The 12,091-nt window shown below is 50.4% G+C and overlaps 1 protein-coding gene across 3 annotated transcripts in view; it reads left to right on the top strand.

Annotated features, from left to right (window-relative positions):
• The first annotated feature begins 243 nt into the window (after positions 1-243).
• The window catches only part of VAV1 (vav guanine nucleotide exchange factor 1), a 50,141-nt gene continuing 38,293 nt past the window's right edge, over positions 244-12,091 (top strand). Inside the window, exon 1 of one of the 3 annotated variants that reach the window (XM_024745717.1) lies at positions 244-742. In XM_024745717.1, coding sequence (XP_024601485.1) covers positions 539-742 — 204 coding nt within the window. In that variant the 5' untranslated portion in view covers positions 244-538. The remainder of the gene's footprint in view (positions 743-12,091) is intronic. The other 2 variants (XM_024745719.1, XM_024745718.1) reach the window with 2 other exon arrangements.

The raw sequence follows: 12,091 nt of genomic DNA, 5'->3' as shown, positions 1-12,091 counted from the left end.
TTCATCCCAGACGAGGGGGGCTGTGGGGCATCCCGACTTGACTTAGGTGTTCATAGGTGCCCTCTGATGTGGGGAGTAGAGATTGGGGGGGGAGGTGAGGACAGGAGCCCGGCCATGGGGCGGAGGACACTGTGCTGGTCCAGGCTGCCAAGGTTGGGGGCTGGATGAGGGTGGAGGCGGAGGAGGGAGGGGTGAGAACAGGGTGGATCTTGAGTATGTTTCCGAGGTTGTACCGCTCTTGGGTTGGACACAGAGGAAGGCGGCAGGCCTCCGCCTTGTTACCCTGAACCCACTCCCAGATGCCCCAGTGCTAGTTGGTGGGGGAAGGAGAGGCCAGGTCCTGCTTGAAAGGGGCTGGGCTGGGGCTGGGCTGCAGGTGCCCCCCCCCCAACCAACTCCCACGGCTCCCCCTCCGCCCCGTCTCAGGGCGACAGTTACAGGCAAAGAAGAGGAAGTGGTAGCTAGCTAGCGGAGGCAAGCGGGCGGGCGGCGAAGGAGGCCGCGAGGGTGCACAGGCCGGCCCGGGAAGCTAGCAGCCATGGAGCTGTGGCGCCAGTGCACCCACTGGCTGATCCAGTGCCGGGTGCTGCCGCCCAGCCACCGCGTGACCTGGGATGGGGCCCAGGTGTGCGAACTGGCGCAGGCCCTCCGGGATGGCGTCCTTCTGTGCCAGCTGCTCAACAACCTGCTGCCCCAAGCCATCAACCTGCGGGAGGTCAACCTGCGTCCCCAGATGTCCCAGGTGAGACGGCTACTGACGGACCTGCCCCAGGGTGGGTGGTGGGAGGCATCCCAGGCTGGTACCCAGGGGCTTGTTGCTCTGCACCTCTGGGCCAGCCGTGTAGAGCGGAGGATGCGCCCCCGCCGCGGGGTCTGGCACAGGGTACGGGGGATATGGGGGTTGTAACACTTGGGGATACAGGGGTGGCCCACCCAAGGTTAACGGGAATGGGCTCATAGGCTCACAGTTAGCCCACATCTAGGCTGAGAACTGGCAAACTTGGGGTTAAAGCTCCCAAAGCCCCAGGCTGGCTCCAGTGCTGATCAAGCCCCAAAAAGGGATTCTGTGGGGGTCTTGAGGGGGGCTAGGAACCCCCTGGGTGGCCAACAGGGTGTCTGAGGCTTTCAATTCCTTTGACCCCCCCCCACCCCCCAAGATTCTGGCTATGGGGGAGGGGCCTCCTCCGATTCCTTCCCCCACATGTGTCTCCTCCTCCCAGGCGCTGGGCCCCTTCCTTCCCCTCACATCTTCCCCTTGGCTTCCTGCCTGGGCCTGGGGCAGCATGGGGCGGGTGGGGTGCTATGGGCCTGGGGCTCTGGTCTTCCTAACTCCATCCATCCCAGGGGGTACATTGAGGCAGGACCTGGTCCAAAACCCTGAGAGTGGGTCCTGGGGTTTTGGGAACCTAGAAATAGCTGCTTTTTCTCTGTAGGGATTTCTGCCAGGGCCCCGGGGTCCAGGCGGGGGAGGATTTGACTGTGACCGCCCCCAGCTCAGGAAATCTATTCAAATCCCTATTTGAATGCGGTGGGGTGGGGGAGGTAACTGGACTGGATTCTCTTTCTGTTGTACCTTCTCTGGTTCCCTCTGGCCTCTTGAGTTCTGGGTGGAAAGTGATGGCTGGTGGTTGGGGCTGCCCTGCCTGCCCTGCGGGCCTGACACTTGCTATCCAGCCCTCAAGCCCTACCCTGGGAGGAAAGGCTTGTCTGGACGCGCTGTGGGCTAGAGGGGGACCTCTCTGGGGACGGATGGTGGGCAGGCTGGGGCATTGCCTCCTCTCTGGCCTGAGATGCCCTGTGCGGATGGGGGGAGGGGCAGTCAGTGATCAGGGAGTGGGCCTATGGGGGTCCCTGGGGATGTTTCCTGAGGATAGGGCCACACGTGGAAGAGGCCCACCCTCCCCTAGCCCAGGCAGGCTTCCTGAAAGAATGGCGGCGGGGGAACCCTAGAGATTCCCCTGCCACCCCCAGCCACCTGCTCTGGCCACAGGCCATCCCAAATTTTCCTCCATTTCCTTGCCTCCTGGCTTCCACACAGAAGGAAGTAGCTGTCAGACCAGTCAGGCCTCAGACTTGTGAGCAGTCGAGATCCAGTGAGGCTTCAACAGCAGCTAATGGGAAAGTGGTTAGACTTAAGGATGAACTTCTATCCTTCCCTGCATCTTCCCTGTAGCTGGTTTTCTGCTAAAAGGCAAGGGGTTGTGGCATTATTCTCTAGGAGGGCAGCTGCAGGGACTAATGTGTCCTGATTTTCTGTGCTGGGCAACACCGAGGACCCAGGCCTGGGTCTGGCCCTCAAGGTGCTCCCAGACTGGGAGAGACAGACATCCCCCAGCCCTGTGTTGTCAGGACCAGGGCAGAGGAAGAAATCTCTGGGCTGGGGGCCCTGGAGCAAAGGCAAGACATTGCCTGGGAGAGTTGGGCTTGATGCAAGAGGGGACATTTGTGCTGGGTTTTGAAGGGTGAGTAGGAGTTATTCTAATTGCTCTGGGTTCCGGTGCCTAGCTGTGTCAGGCCCTGCACTGGGCAGGGGTGTATCCTCGATCCTCCCCATCTGGGAGCTCTGTGCCATCCTGCCCTGTGCATTTTGTCTCCCTTTGAAGCTCAGCCCTGTGCCCCATTCACAGTGGGGCCACGAGCAGGAAGCTAAAAGGTGGTCACATTAAGTCGGAGGGAGGTATCACAAGAACAGCCTCTCTAAGTTTTCAAGTCCCTGTCCATCAACAGATTTAAGCCCGGGCCATGAACTACCAGTGGGATATGGAAGGGCAGAGAGAGAAAAGGGAGGGTTCCTGATGGGGGTGGAATGGGGTGGGGGACACACAATGGCATAAAGTTGTGGAGCCTGGAATTAGGATGCCTCCTAGTTTCTCTCATTTCTTCCTCAGAGTTCCTCGGCTTTTGCTCCACTGTTCCCTGGGTAGAGAGTGGGAAGAGCATATTAATTAATTCATTCGTTCATTCATCAACAATTATCATGTACGCTGGGCCTCTTCTTGGTGCTGAGACAGTGGGAAAAAGACACACACAAACCCTTGTTGTCGAAGAGCCCACATTCTAGTGGGAGGCACTGACAGTGGGCAAATAAGGAAACATATACATTGTCAGAGGTGGTACATGGCCTGGAGAAGGGGGCTTGGGAATGTGGGGTTGCACTTTTGCGTAGGAGGTCTGGGAGGCCTCACTGAGGAGGCAACATTTGAGCAAAGACCTGGGCAAAGCGAGGGAACGAGTCATGTGAGTCTGAGGAAGCAACACTCCTGGCAGGAGGCACTGCCAGTGCAAAGGCTCTGAGGTGGGAGCAGCTCGGTTCCCACGTAGTTGCGCTGCAGGGCAGTGAATGGGCCGGCTGGTGGGCATGATTCATGGGTGAGGTCAGATTGAAGCGAGTCTCCAGGCTGAGATCTGTGACCCAGAAAGACGATGACACCATCATAGGCGGCCACAGTGATGACCAGACACTCTTACTCTCTCTGGGAGCCCAAATTCCGGGTGGCAGAGATGAAACTTTAAAGCTGAGGAAGTGAAGAGGTAGAGACAAATGTGACAGCCATTGTGGGAAAGATCCACCAGGACAGGGGAGCTGATTAGACTCAGGATGGGAGTGGTCACTGGAGCCAAGATGATGAATCTTTTTTCAGTTCCTCCACTGTGTGACCTTGGGCATGTTACTTAACCTCTCTGTGCTTCGGTCCCCAGCCTGTAAATGCTGGTGCTGTTGGCAGAGGTAGGGAAGGGAGAGGGTAGGAGAGTTAGAATAGGAATTGTGGGCTCGGGTGGGGGTTGATGGTGGTGGCTTGGAGGAGACAGACCTGGGAGCCAGTCCTGACAGCATCACTTGCTGGCTTCGCCTCCCTGAGCCTCAGTTTCCCCATCTGTGAACTGTGGCTAAAAACGGCACCTTTTGGGGGGAAGACTGTTGTAGTATTTCAATACTTCTCAGCACTGTGTTGACACCTGATAAACCCTCTATAAAAAGTCTTTTTAGGGAAAATGAGGGATATGGGGAATGTTGGCAGCATAGCACAGCCTGGAGGAGTTTGGGTTAGGGCAGTGGTTCTCAACTGGGGTGGTTTCTATCCACTATGTCTAGTGGATAGAGCCCAGGGATTCTGCTCAACGTCCGACAATGTCGCACACAACAGAGAATTATCCGGCCCCAATGTCTACAGTGCTGAGGTTGCGACACCCTGTGCTGGGGGACAGACAGCCTGGTAGAATCTTTAAAATATTTGACACTTTGGTTAAATAATACATGTGTATCATTCAAAGATCAAAACACATAAAAAGGTGCACAGGGAAAAAAATGTAACCTCTAGCCATCTTCTTCAGATACCCAGGTGCTACCTTCCTCCATAAGTGACTCCTTTTTTCTTTAAGTTGACTATATAGCCTTCTAGAATTTCCTTATGCAAATAGGAATGCAGGTTTTTATTAACTACCCTCTTACTACAAAAGATGGCACATACCACCCACTGCTTTATATCCTGCTTTTCTCACTTTAACCATCATCTTGAGAATCTTTCCAAATCAATACATAGAGATTGTTCTCATTCTTCTTTAAAAAATGACTGCATGATATTCTAGATTGTCCATTTACTTAACAAACCACTTATACTGGGCTAACTGTGTGCCAGGCATTCATCTAAACTGGGGGCTGGCAAACTACAATTGGAGGGCCAAATCTGAACCACAAGTGTGTTTTATAAATAAAGTTTTATTGGCATACAGCCACGTCCATTTGTTTATGTATTATCTATGGCTGATTTCCAGTTACAACTCTACAGTTGAGTAATTGATGAAGAGAGTGTCTGGCCTGTTGAGGTGAAGGTATTTACTATCCAGATGTTTGTAGAAAAAGTTTGCTGATCCCTGGTCGAAACACTTTCTATACACTGACTTGTTTAATCTCCATAACAATTTACGAGGTAGATATTATCATTATCTTCATATTGCACATGGGAAAACTGAGGCACAGAGAAGTTAAGTCACTTGCTTCAGGGCACCCAGCTTGAAAGTGACAGTCAGAAATTCAAACCCAGGCAGCCTGGTACCAGGATCCCTACTCTGTTTCTTTTTTGGCCACCCTGCAGGCATGTGGCCAGGGACAGTTTCTCTAAACTGTGTTCCATTGCACGGTTTGGGGATCACTTAATTTACCATCACCCCTATTGATGGGCACTTGGATTGCACCAGGCTTTTGTTCTGACAAACTAACTGTGATGAATAACCTTGTCCATGAACTGTTTTTTGGCTCCTCTACTGTGTGACCTTGGGCATGTTACTTAACCTCTCTGTGCTTCCGTTTCCTCATCTGTAAAATGGAGATAATAAATACCCATCTGGAAGCATTGTTCTGAAGGATAAATGAGTTACTATCAAGAACCTAGAAAAGTATCTAGCTACATATAAATGTTATTATTGCAGCCAGATACATGAGCAAGTATATCCATGGGATAAATTCTCAGAAGGGTTTGCTGGCTCAAAGCGGGTGAGTCTGTGTTTTCAGTAGATCCTGCCAAATTGTTCTCTGTATGGGATTGTTCCCATATGCATTGTTCCAATTACATTACCTCTAGCAATGAGAATGCTGGTTTCTCCACTGCCTTGCCAACAGTTGTTAAGCTTTTGGAGTTTTGCCAACTTGGGTGATAAATGAAGCTCATTATGACTCAATATACATTTCTCTTATTCTGAGTGAGGTAGGGCCTCTGTTCTTATGTTTAAGAACTATTTATATTTTCTCTCTGCAAAATAATATTTGTTCATATCATTTGCCCATTATTTTTTTCCTTCTAGGACTGCTGGCATTTTTTTCTTATTGATTTTTAGGAACTCTTTATATATTGGGCTGCTTTGAATTTCAAGTCAGGTACTTACTAGCCTTGTGATCTTGGAGAAAAAAAATTACTTAACCTATTTCTGCCCAGGTTGTCTTATCTACAGATTGGGGGTGTGGACAGCACCTTTATCTCAGGGTTATGTGAGGGTTCAACATGATAAGGCAAGTTAAGTTCTTATAATGGTGATTGACGTACAATTAATGTATAGCAAGTGCTAAATTAATGGGAGTCATTCTTTTTTGCTAATTTGATTTCAGTGGATCTGAGCTTGCCTGTAGGATGTGGTATAGGTCTGGGTGCAAAATGTTAGCTGCTGTAATGAAATGCATTGCTTCAGTGAATTTAAAGAGTTTACTTCTAGCTTATATCACAATCCAGTTTGGGTCAACTGGGGGATTAAGAGGATAGCCCTTCTTTACAAAGTCCCTACAGGACTTGGGCTCTTTCCGTCTCATGGCCCCATCCTCCCTGAAGCCCTTGGAGTTCTCTATTCAGCCAGAGGACAAGGAGGGAGTTATGAGGAGGGAAACCCTGAGAGGTTTTCATGGGGCCAGGCCCAGAAGTGGCACCATCACCTCCATTCTTGTTCCACTGGTCACATGGTCCCATCCAACCGCAAGACAGGAATGGGAATGTAGCTTAGCTGGGTGCCAGGGAGGACGAGGAAATGAGTTGGGTGGATATAGAGAAGGCAGTGCCAGAGGACCTCAGGGTGATGCCTAGCTGGCTTCAGAGTTGCAGGTCTGGGGGGGCTAGTTTAGAGGAAACCTCTGTGGGATGAGGAACGAGGAAGACCTGGACCAGAGCCATGGGGGAAGGATGCAGCTGGGGACTTGGGGTGGGGCTTGGTGCAAGCAAATCTCAGCCAAGTGGGTTGGGTTGAGTTGGGTGGAAGATCGCATCTAAACATGTCCACTAGGCCTGACCAGGACAGAAGCCTGGGTGGGGGTGTCAACATTTGCGCTGTGCGTTCTTTCCCATTCCATTCTGTTCTGTTCACTGACTTCGTCTCTGGGCCCAATACTGGGAAATGTCACCCTTCAGGACTCTCACAGCGGATGCTGGAAACCCCTGTCCCTCCCCTTGCTCCCAGCCCTCCCACGCATGGCTCCCCTTGGAGTAAAAGTGAAAGTTCTCATCATGACCCAGAAGAACCTATGCATTTGGCCTCTGCCCACCTCTCAGCCCTCATCTCCTCCCTCTCTCCCCCTCCCTCACTCTACTCCAGCCATGTGGGCCTGCCCTCACTGTTCCTAGAACCCACCAGGTGCAACTCAGCTCCAGGGCCTTTGCACGTGCTGTTCTTTCTCTACAAATCGCTCTTCCCCCAGATATACACCCTGGTTGTTCTCTTATCTCCTGAAGGTTTCTTATCAGAGAGATTTCCCCTGGTTTCCATATGTAAAAATCACACCCCCTGCCCCTGCCTACGCACCCCCTCCATTCTCTTCCTTCTTTTATTTTCCTCCATGGTACTTATTTATTTATTTGTTTGTTTTTGGCTGCATTGGGTCTTCATTGCTGTGCGTGGGCTTTCTCCAGTTGCAGCGAGCGGGAGCTACTTTTTGTTGCAGTTGCACGGGCTTCTCGATGCGGTGGCTTCTCATGTTGTGGAGCATGAGCTCTAGGCGCGTGGGCTTCAGTAGTTGTGGCTCGAAGGCTCTAAAGCGCAGGCTCAGTAGTTGTGGAGCACGGGTTTAGTTGCTACGCAGCGTGTGGGATCTTCCCGGACCAGGGCTCAAACCCGTGTCCCCTGCATCGGCAGGCGGAGGCTTAACCACTGCGCCACGAGGGAAGCCCTCCTCCACAGTACTTAGCCCTCTCTGACTTACCATAATTTTTAACTTATTTGCTTATTATCTGCTTCCCCCAGTGGAGTGTCAGGGCAAAGCTTTTTGTCTGTTTGGTTCACAACTGTGTCCCCAGTTCCTAGAACAGCACTTGGCATATAGTAGGTGCTCAATAAATGTTGATCAAATATTCACTTCGTTTTTTCAGTCATTTAATACAGGGGTCAGCACACTATAACCCATGGGCTGGCTGCCTCTTTTTGTAAACAAAGTTTAATTGATTGATACAAGGTCTTGCCTACTTGCTGACACATTGTTTGTGGCTGCTTTCTCTCTGCAAAGCCAAAAAAATTAAAAAATTACTGTTTGCCTCTTTACAGAGTTTGCTGATCCCTCCCTGATTTAGGAGGTATTTGTTGAGCGCTTACTTACTACTGGTTAGTGGTAGTTGGTTAGCGATGATTGAGGATGGATTGCCTGAGATTATCCTGCCTTTACTAGTTCCCAGTTATGTGGCTTCTCACCTTTTGTTTTCTTATCTGTAAAATGAGGCAAATGAAGACGGTGATAACAGCAATAATAACAACAATAGTAATGATGATACTACCACCCACCTCAGAGACATTTCTGAGACATTCTGTTGGAGAATCCCACAATGAATGAGACGCAGACCATCATGAAACTCATGGAAACAGACGAGGAAATAGGCAGTTACAACACAGATTAACACACTCAGTGATGGGTGAGTGAAGCCCAGGGTATTGTGAGAGCAGAGAGAAGAGAACCCCCAGAAACAATCAGGGTAGGCTTCCCGGAGGAGGTGACACGCCAATTTGCGGGTGGGAGTTTGGGAAATATTTGAGGGACCGAAAGACAAAGTTCTGTTTGTCTCCCTTGCTAACATTAATGGTGCCAGGAAGTGGGCAGGACCAGAGGGTGTATTGGATGGGCATAGCTGGGCTTTTAAAGATCTCACTACACTGTAGAGATGGACTGTCCCCTTTGATCTCAGGGATGGTGTTCTGAGACCTGGGCTTTAAGAGGAACATGAGAGTCAGGTCCCTTAGTGGAAGAAATAAGGGACGTTCAGTTGGAGAAGTTTAAGGTCTGAGGAAATTCTGAACTTAGTCTGCAGAAGTTTCAAGCAAGAGTCCTAGATCTTGTGACAGAAAACCCAACCGAAACTGGCTTAGTCAAAAATAATATTACCTCATATAACTGAAAAGCTTGGGAGGAAATGCCTTCAGGTCCGGCTGGATCCAGGAGCTCAGGAGCTATCTCAGAAACCCTCTCCTCTCTCCCCGTTGCACTCCATCTCTTAACTCTGCTTTCTTTGTGGTGTTTCCCTCCATTTTCAGTCATCCTTTCCCCTCATGGAGGCAAACGAGAGTGCCCAGATATACCAAATTTTTATTCCCACAATTGTGTGTCCCATGGAAAATGGGAGGGTCGCTTTAATGCCCTCTAAACCCCAGATCTCTCTTTCATTGGACATGAATGTTTGGGGGGGGGGTGTTACATGTTCAGTTCTGAATCAATTGCTGTGCCTGGGAGAATGTATGGTCTGATTGGTTAGGCCAGGTCACATGCCTATTTCTGGAGTTGGGGGCGGGGTCGACTCTACCCAAAGGAGCTAGGCTCGGGGAGGGGCTGTTTCACCTGGGAAACTGAGGGACTGTTACCAGAAGAACGGGGAAGAGATGTTAGGAGGCAATCGATCAATCGATGTTTATATTGGCATCAAGTACTATCAATAAATTGAGTCCAGAGTTTCTCTGCATCAGCAGTGCTGAAATTGGGGCTTCATTCTCTGTCTTGGGGGCTGCCCTGTGCATTGTAGGAAGTTGGGCAGCATCCCTGACCTTCACCCACTCTCCCCCCACCCCAGTAGTGACCACAAAATGTCCCCAGGCATTGCCAAATGTCCCCTGGGGAGCAGAATTGCCCCCGAGAGAACCACTGTTTTGGAGGGAGTGAGTTTCCTGTGTCCAGGGAGGTGGGGGATGGGTAGGGGAGTGGGGAGGTGGGTGGGCGGGGTTGGGGGGATGGGGGGGAATCCAAAGAGAAGTGAACAATTACTGGCTGGGGTGAAGGTGAGATTGAGAGCTTCTTCAAGTTAGGCATTCATTTATTCTATCATCGGCAACAGGCGCTGTGCAGATGGCTGGGGTGATGGGAAAGAACACCACAGATTTCCTCTTTGCTCTCCTGAGTTCATGGCCTTGTGGGAGAGAAGGCTGCCTGTGTTTTGTTTCCTGTGGCCGCTGTACCAAAGTCTCAAAAACTGGGTGGCTTGAAGCAACAGCTATATTGTCTCACTCTTCTGGAGGGCAGAGGTTTGAAAACAAGGTGTCGGCAGCATCTTGCTCCATCTCCAGGCTATAGGAGAGAATCCGATCTTTGCTTCTTCCGGCTTCTGCTGGCTCCAGGCGTTCCTTGGCTTGTGGCTGCGTTATTCCAGCTTCTGCCTCCATCTTCACGTGGCTGTTTCCTCTGTGTCTGTCTGTCTCATAATCCAGAAAGATCTCCACACCTTGACGTCCTTAATGCTGTCTTGCAAAGTCCTTTTTTTTTTATTTCAAATAACATCACACTCACCAAGGTGCCAGGGATCAGATGTGGATGTATCTATTTGGGGTCTGCCATTTAACCCGCAACAGACAGTAAACAGGCAAATCAATGAAACACAGTAGTAAACGCTGCAGACAGAATAAGCCAGGGGTCAGGATGGAGAAGAACAAAGGGGGCAGGCTTCTGGAGGATGGTCAAGGAAAGCTGAGAGCTGAGGGATGAGGAACCAGCTCTGGGAAGCATGGGGGCAGGGAGGACAAAGGCTGTGCAAAGGCCCTGTGGCAGGAGGATGAGAATGAAGGATCTGCTGGCAGAAGGTGAGCAAGAGAAGGGAGAGCAGAGGGAAGTGATGTTTGGGAGGAAGGCACTTCACTGGAGGTGGCTGTGGGGATGTGTGTGGGATTTAAATATGATGGGAAGTCTTGGAGTGTTTTAAGCTGCTCTGTGGGTACTGGACTCTAAGGGCAATAGAGGTGACAGTAAGGGGACCTGGGAGGAGGAGGTTGATGAAGGTGTCCCAGGGAAAAGTGATGGGGGCTTGGACGAGGAGCTGGGGACAATAGATCTGACTCCCATTTTGGAGGTTGAGCTGATCAGACTTGCTAACAGATTGGATGGAGGGGGCCTGGGAGTGAATGAAAGGAGGTCAGATGATGTTGAAGTTTGTAGCTTAGGGACCCGCATGAGTGGGGGTATCATTTGCTGAGATGGGAAGCCTGGGGGAGGAACAGGTTTTGGGGAGTTCTGATTGGGCCATGTGACCCTGGAGATAGAAAGCAGCCCAGCGTGGTGGTTACTGCAGCGGCTTTTTTTTTTTTCCCTGAACGTGTGGCACGGCTTGTGGGAACTCAGTTCCCCGACCAGGGATTGAACCCGGGCCACAGCACAGTCGTTTTTAACTGGGGGTGGGGCAAGTGGCTCTGTCCTCCAAGGGGACATTTGGTAGTACCTGGAGATGTTTTTGGTTGTCACTACTGGATGGAGTGGTGTGGTCCTGGCATCGAGTGGGTAGAGACCTGGGATGCTGCTACATGTCGTCTTACGCCCAGGACAGCCGCCCAATTATCAATGGTGCTGAGACTGAGAAACCCTGTTTGAGGGCCGTGGACTCCGGTTGCCTGGGGGTCCGGGTGCCGATCCTGACTTGGGGATCTTGGGTGAGTTGCTGAACCTCTCCGTGACTTGGTTTCCCCCTCTTTGAAAAGGGGGTAAGGATAGTCCCTAACTTATAGGGCTGTAGTGTCAAGTGGCCAGAAGGGCATAGTGTCAAGGGACCCAAAGAGCAAAGCGTACCCACATCCAGGTCTTGGGACTTTGAAAAGAATAGTTTTTTTTAAAATTTTATTTATTTATTTATTTAAATTTTTATTGGGGTATAGTTGATTTTCAATGTTGTGTTAGTTTCGGGTGTACAGCAAAGCGAATCTGTTATACATATACATATATCCACTCTTGTTTTTTAAGATGAAAAGAACAGTTTTAATGAAGTGGATGGGAATAGGTTCAGAGAGTATAATGAATAACAACAGAAACAGTTCCCATTTACTGAGCACTTACTACGTGCAAGTGTTGTTCTCCTTACTTACAACTTATGCACTCATTTGATTTTCACAGCAAACTCATGGAGAAAGTACCTCTGTGCTTCAGCTATCTGTTACTGTGAAACAAACCAACCCAAACTAAGTGATGTATGTCAATAACTATGTTATCCTTCTCACAGATTCAGTGAGTCCGGAATTCAGATGGGGCATGGTGATGATGGTTTGTCAGCTCTGTGATGAGAAACCTTGAATGTCTGGGGGCAGGAATCATCTGGAGGATTCTTCACTCCCCTGTTGAGTGCCTGGGCTGGGATGACTTGAAGCTCTGCTCAGCTGGGGCTGTTGC

The sequence above is a fragment of the Neophocaena asiaeorientalis genome, unplaced genomic scaffold, assembly GCF_003031525.2.
Source record: "Neophocaena asiaeorientalis asiaeorientalis breed wild unplaced genomic scaffold, Neophocaena_asiaeorientalis_V1.1 scaffold357, whole genome shotgun sequence".
NCBI lineage: Eukaryota > Metazoa > Chordata > Mammalia > Artiodactyla > Phocoenidae > Neophocaena > Neophocaena asiaeorientalis.
This window is presented reverse-complemented; position numbering and strand designations above follow the sequence as displayed.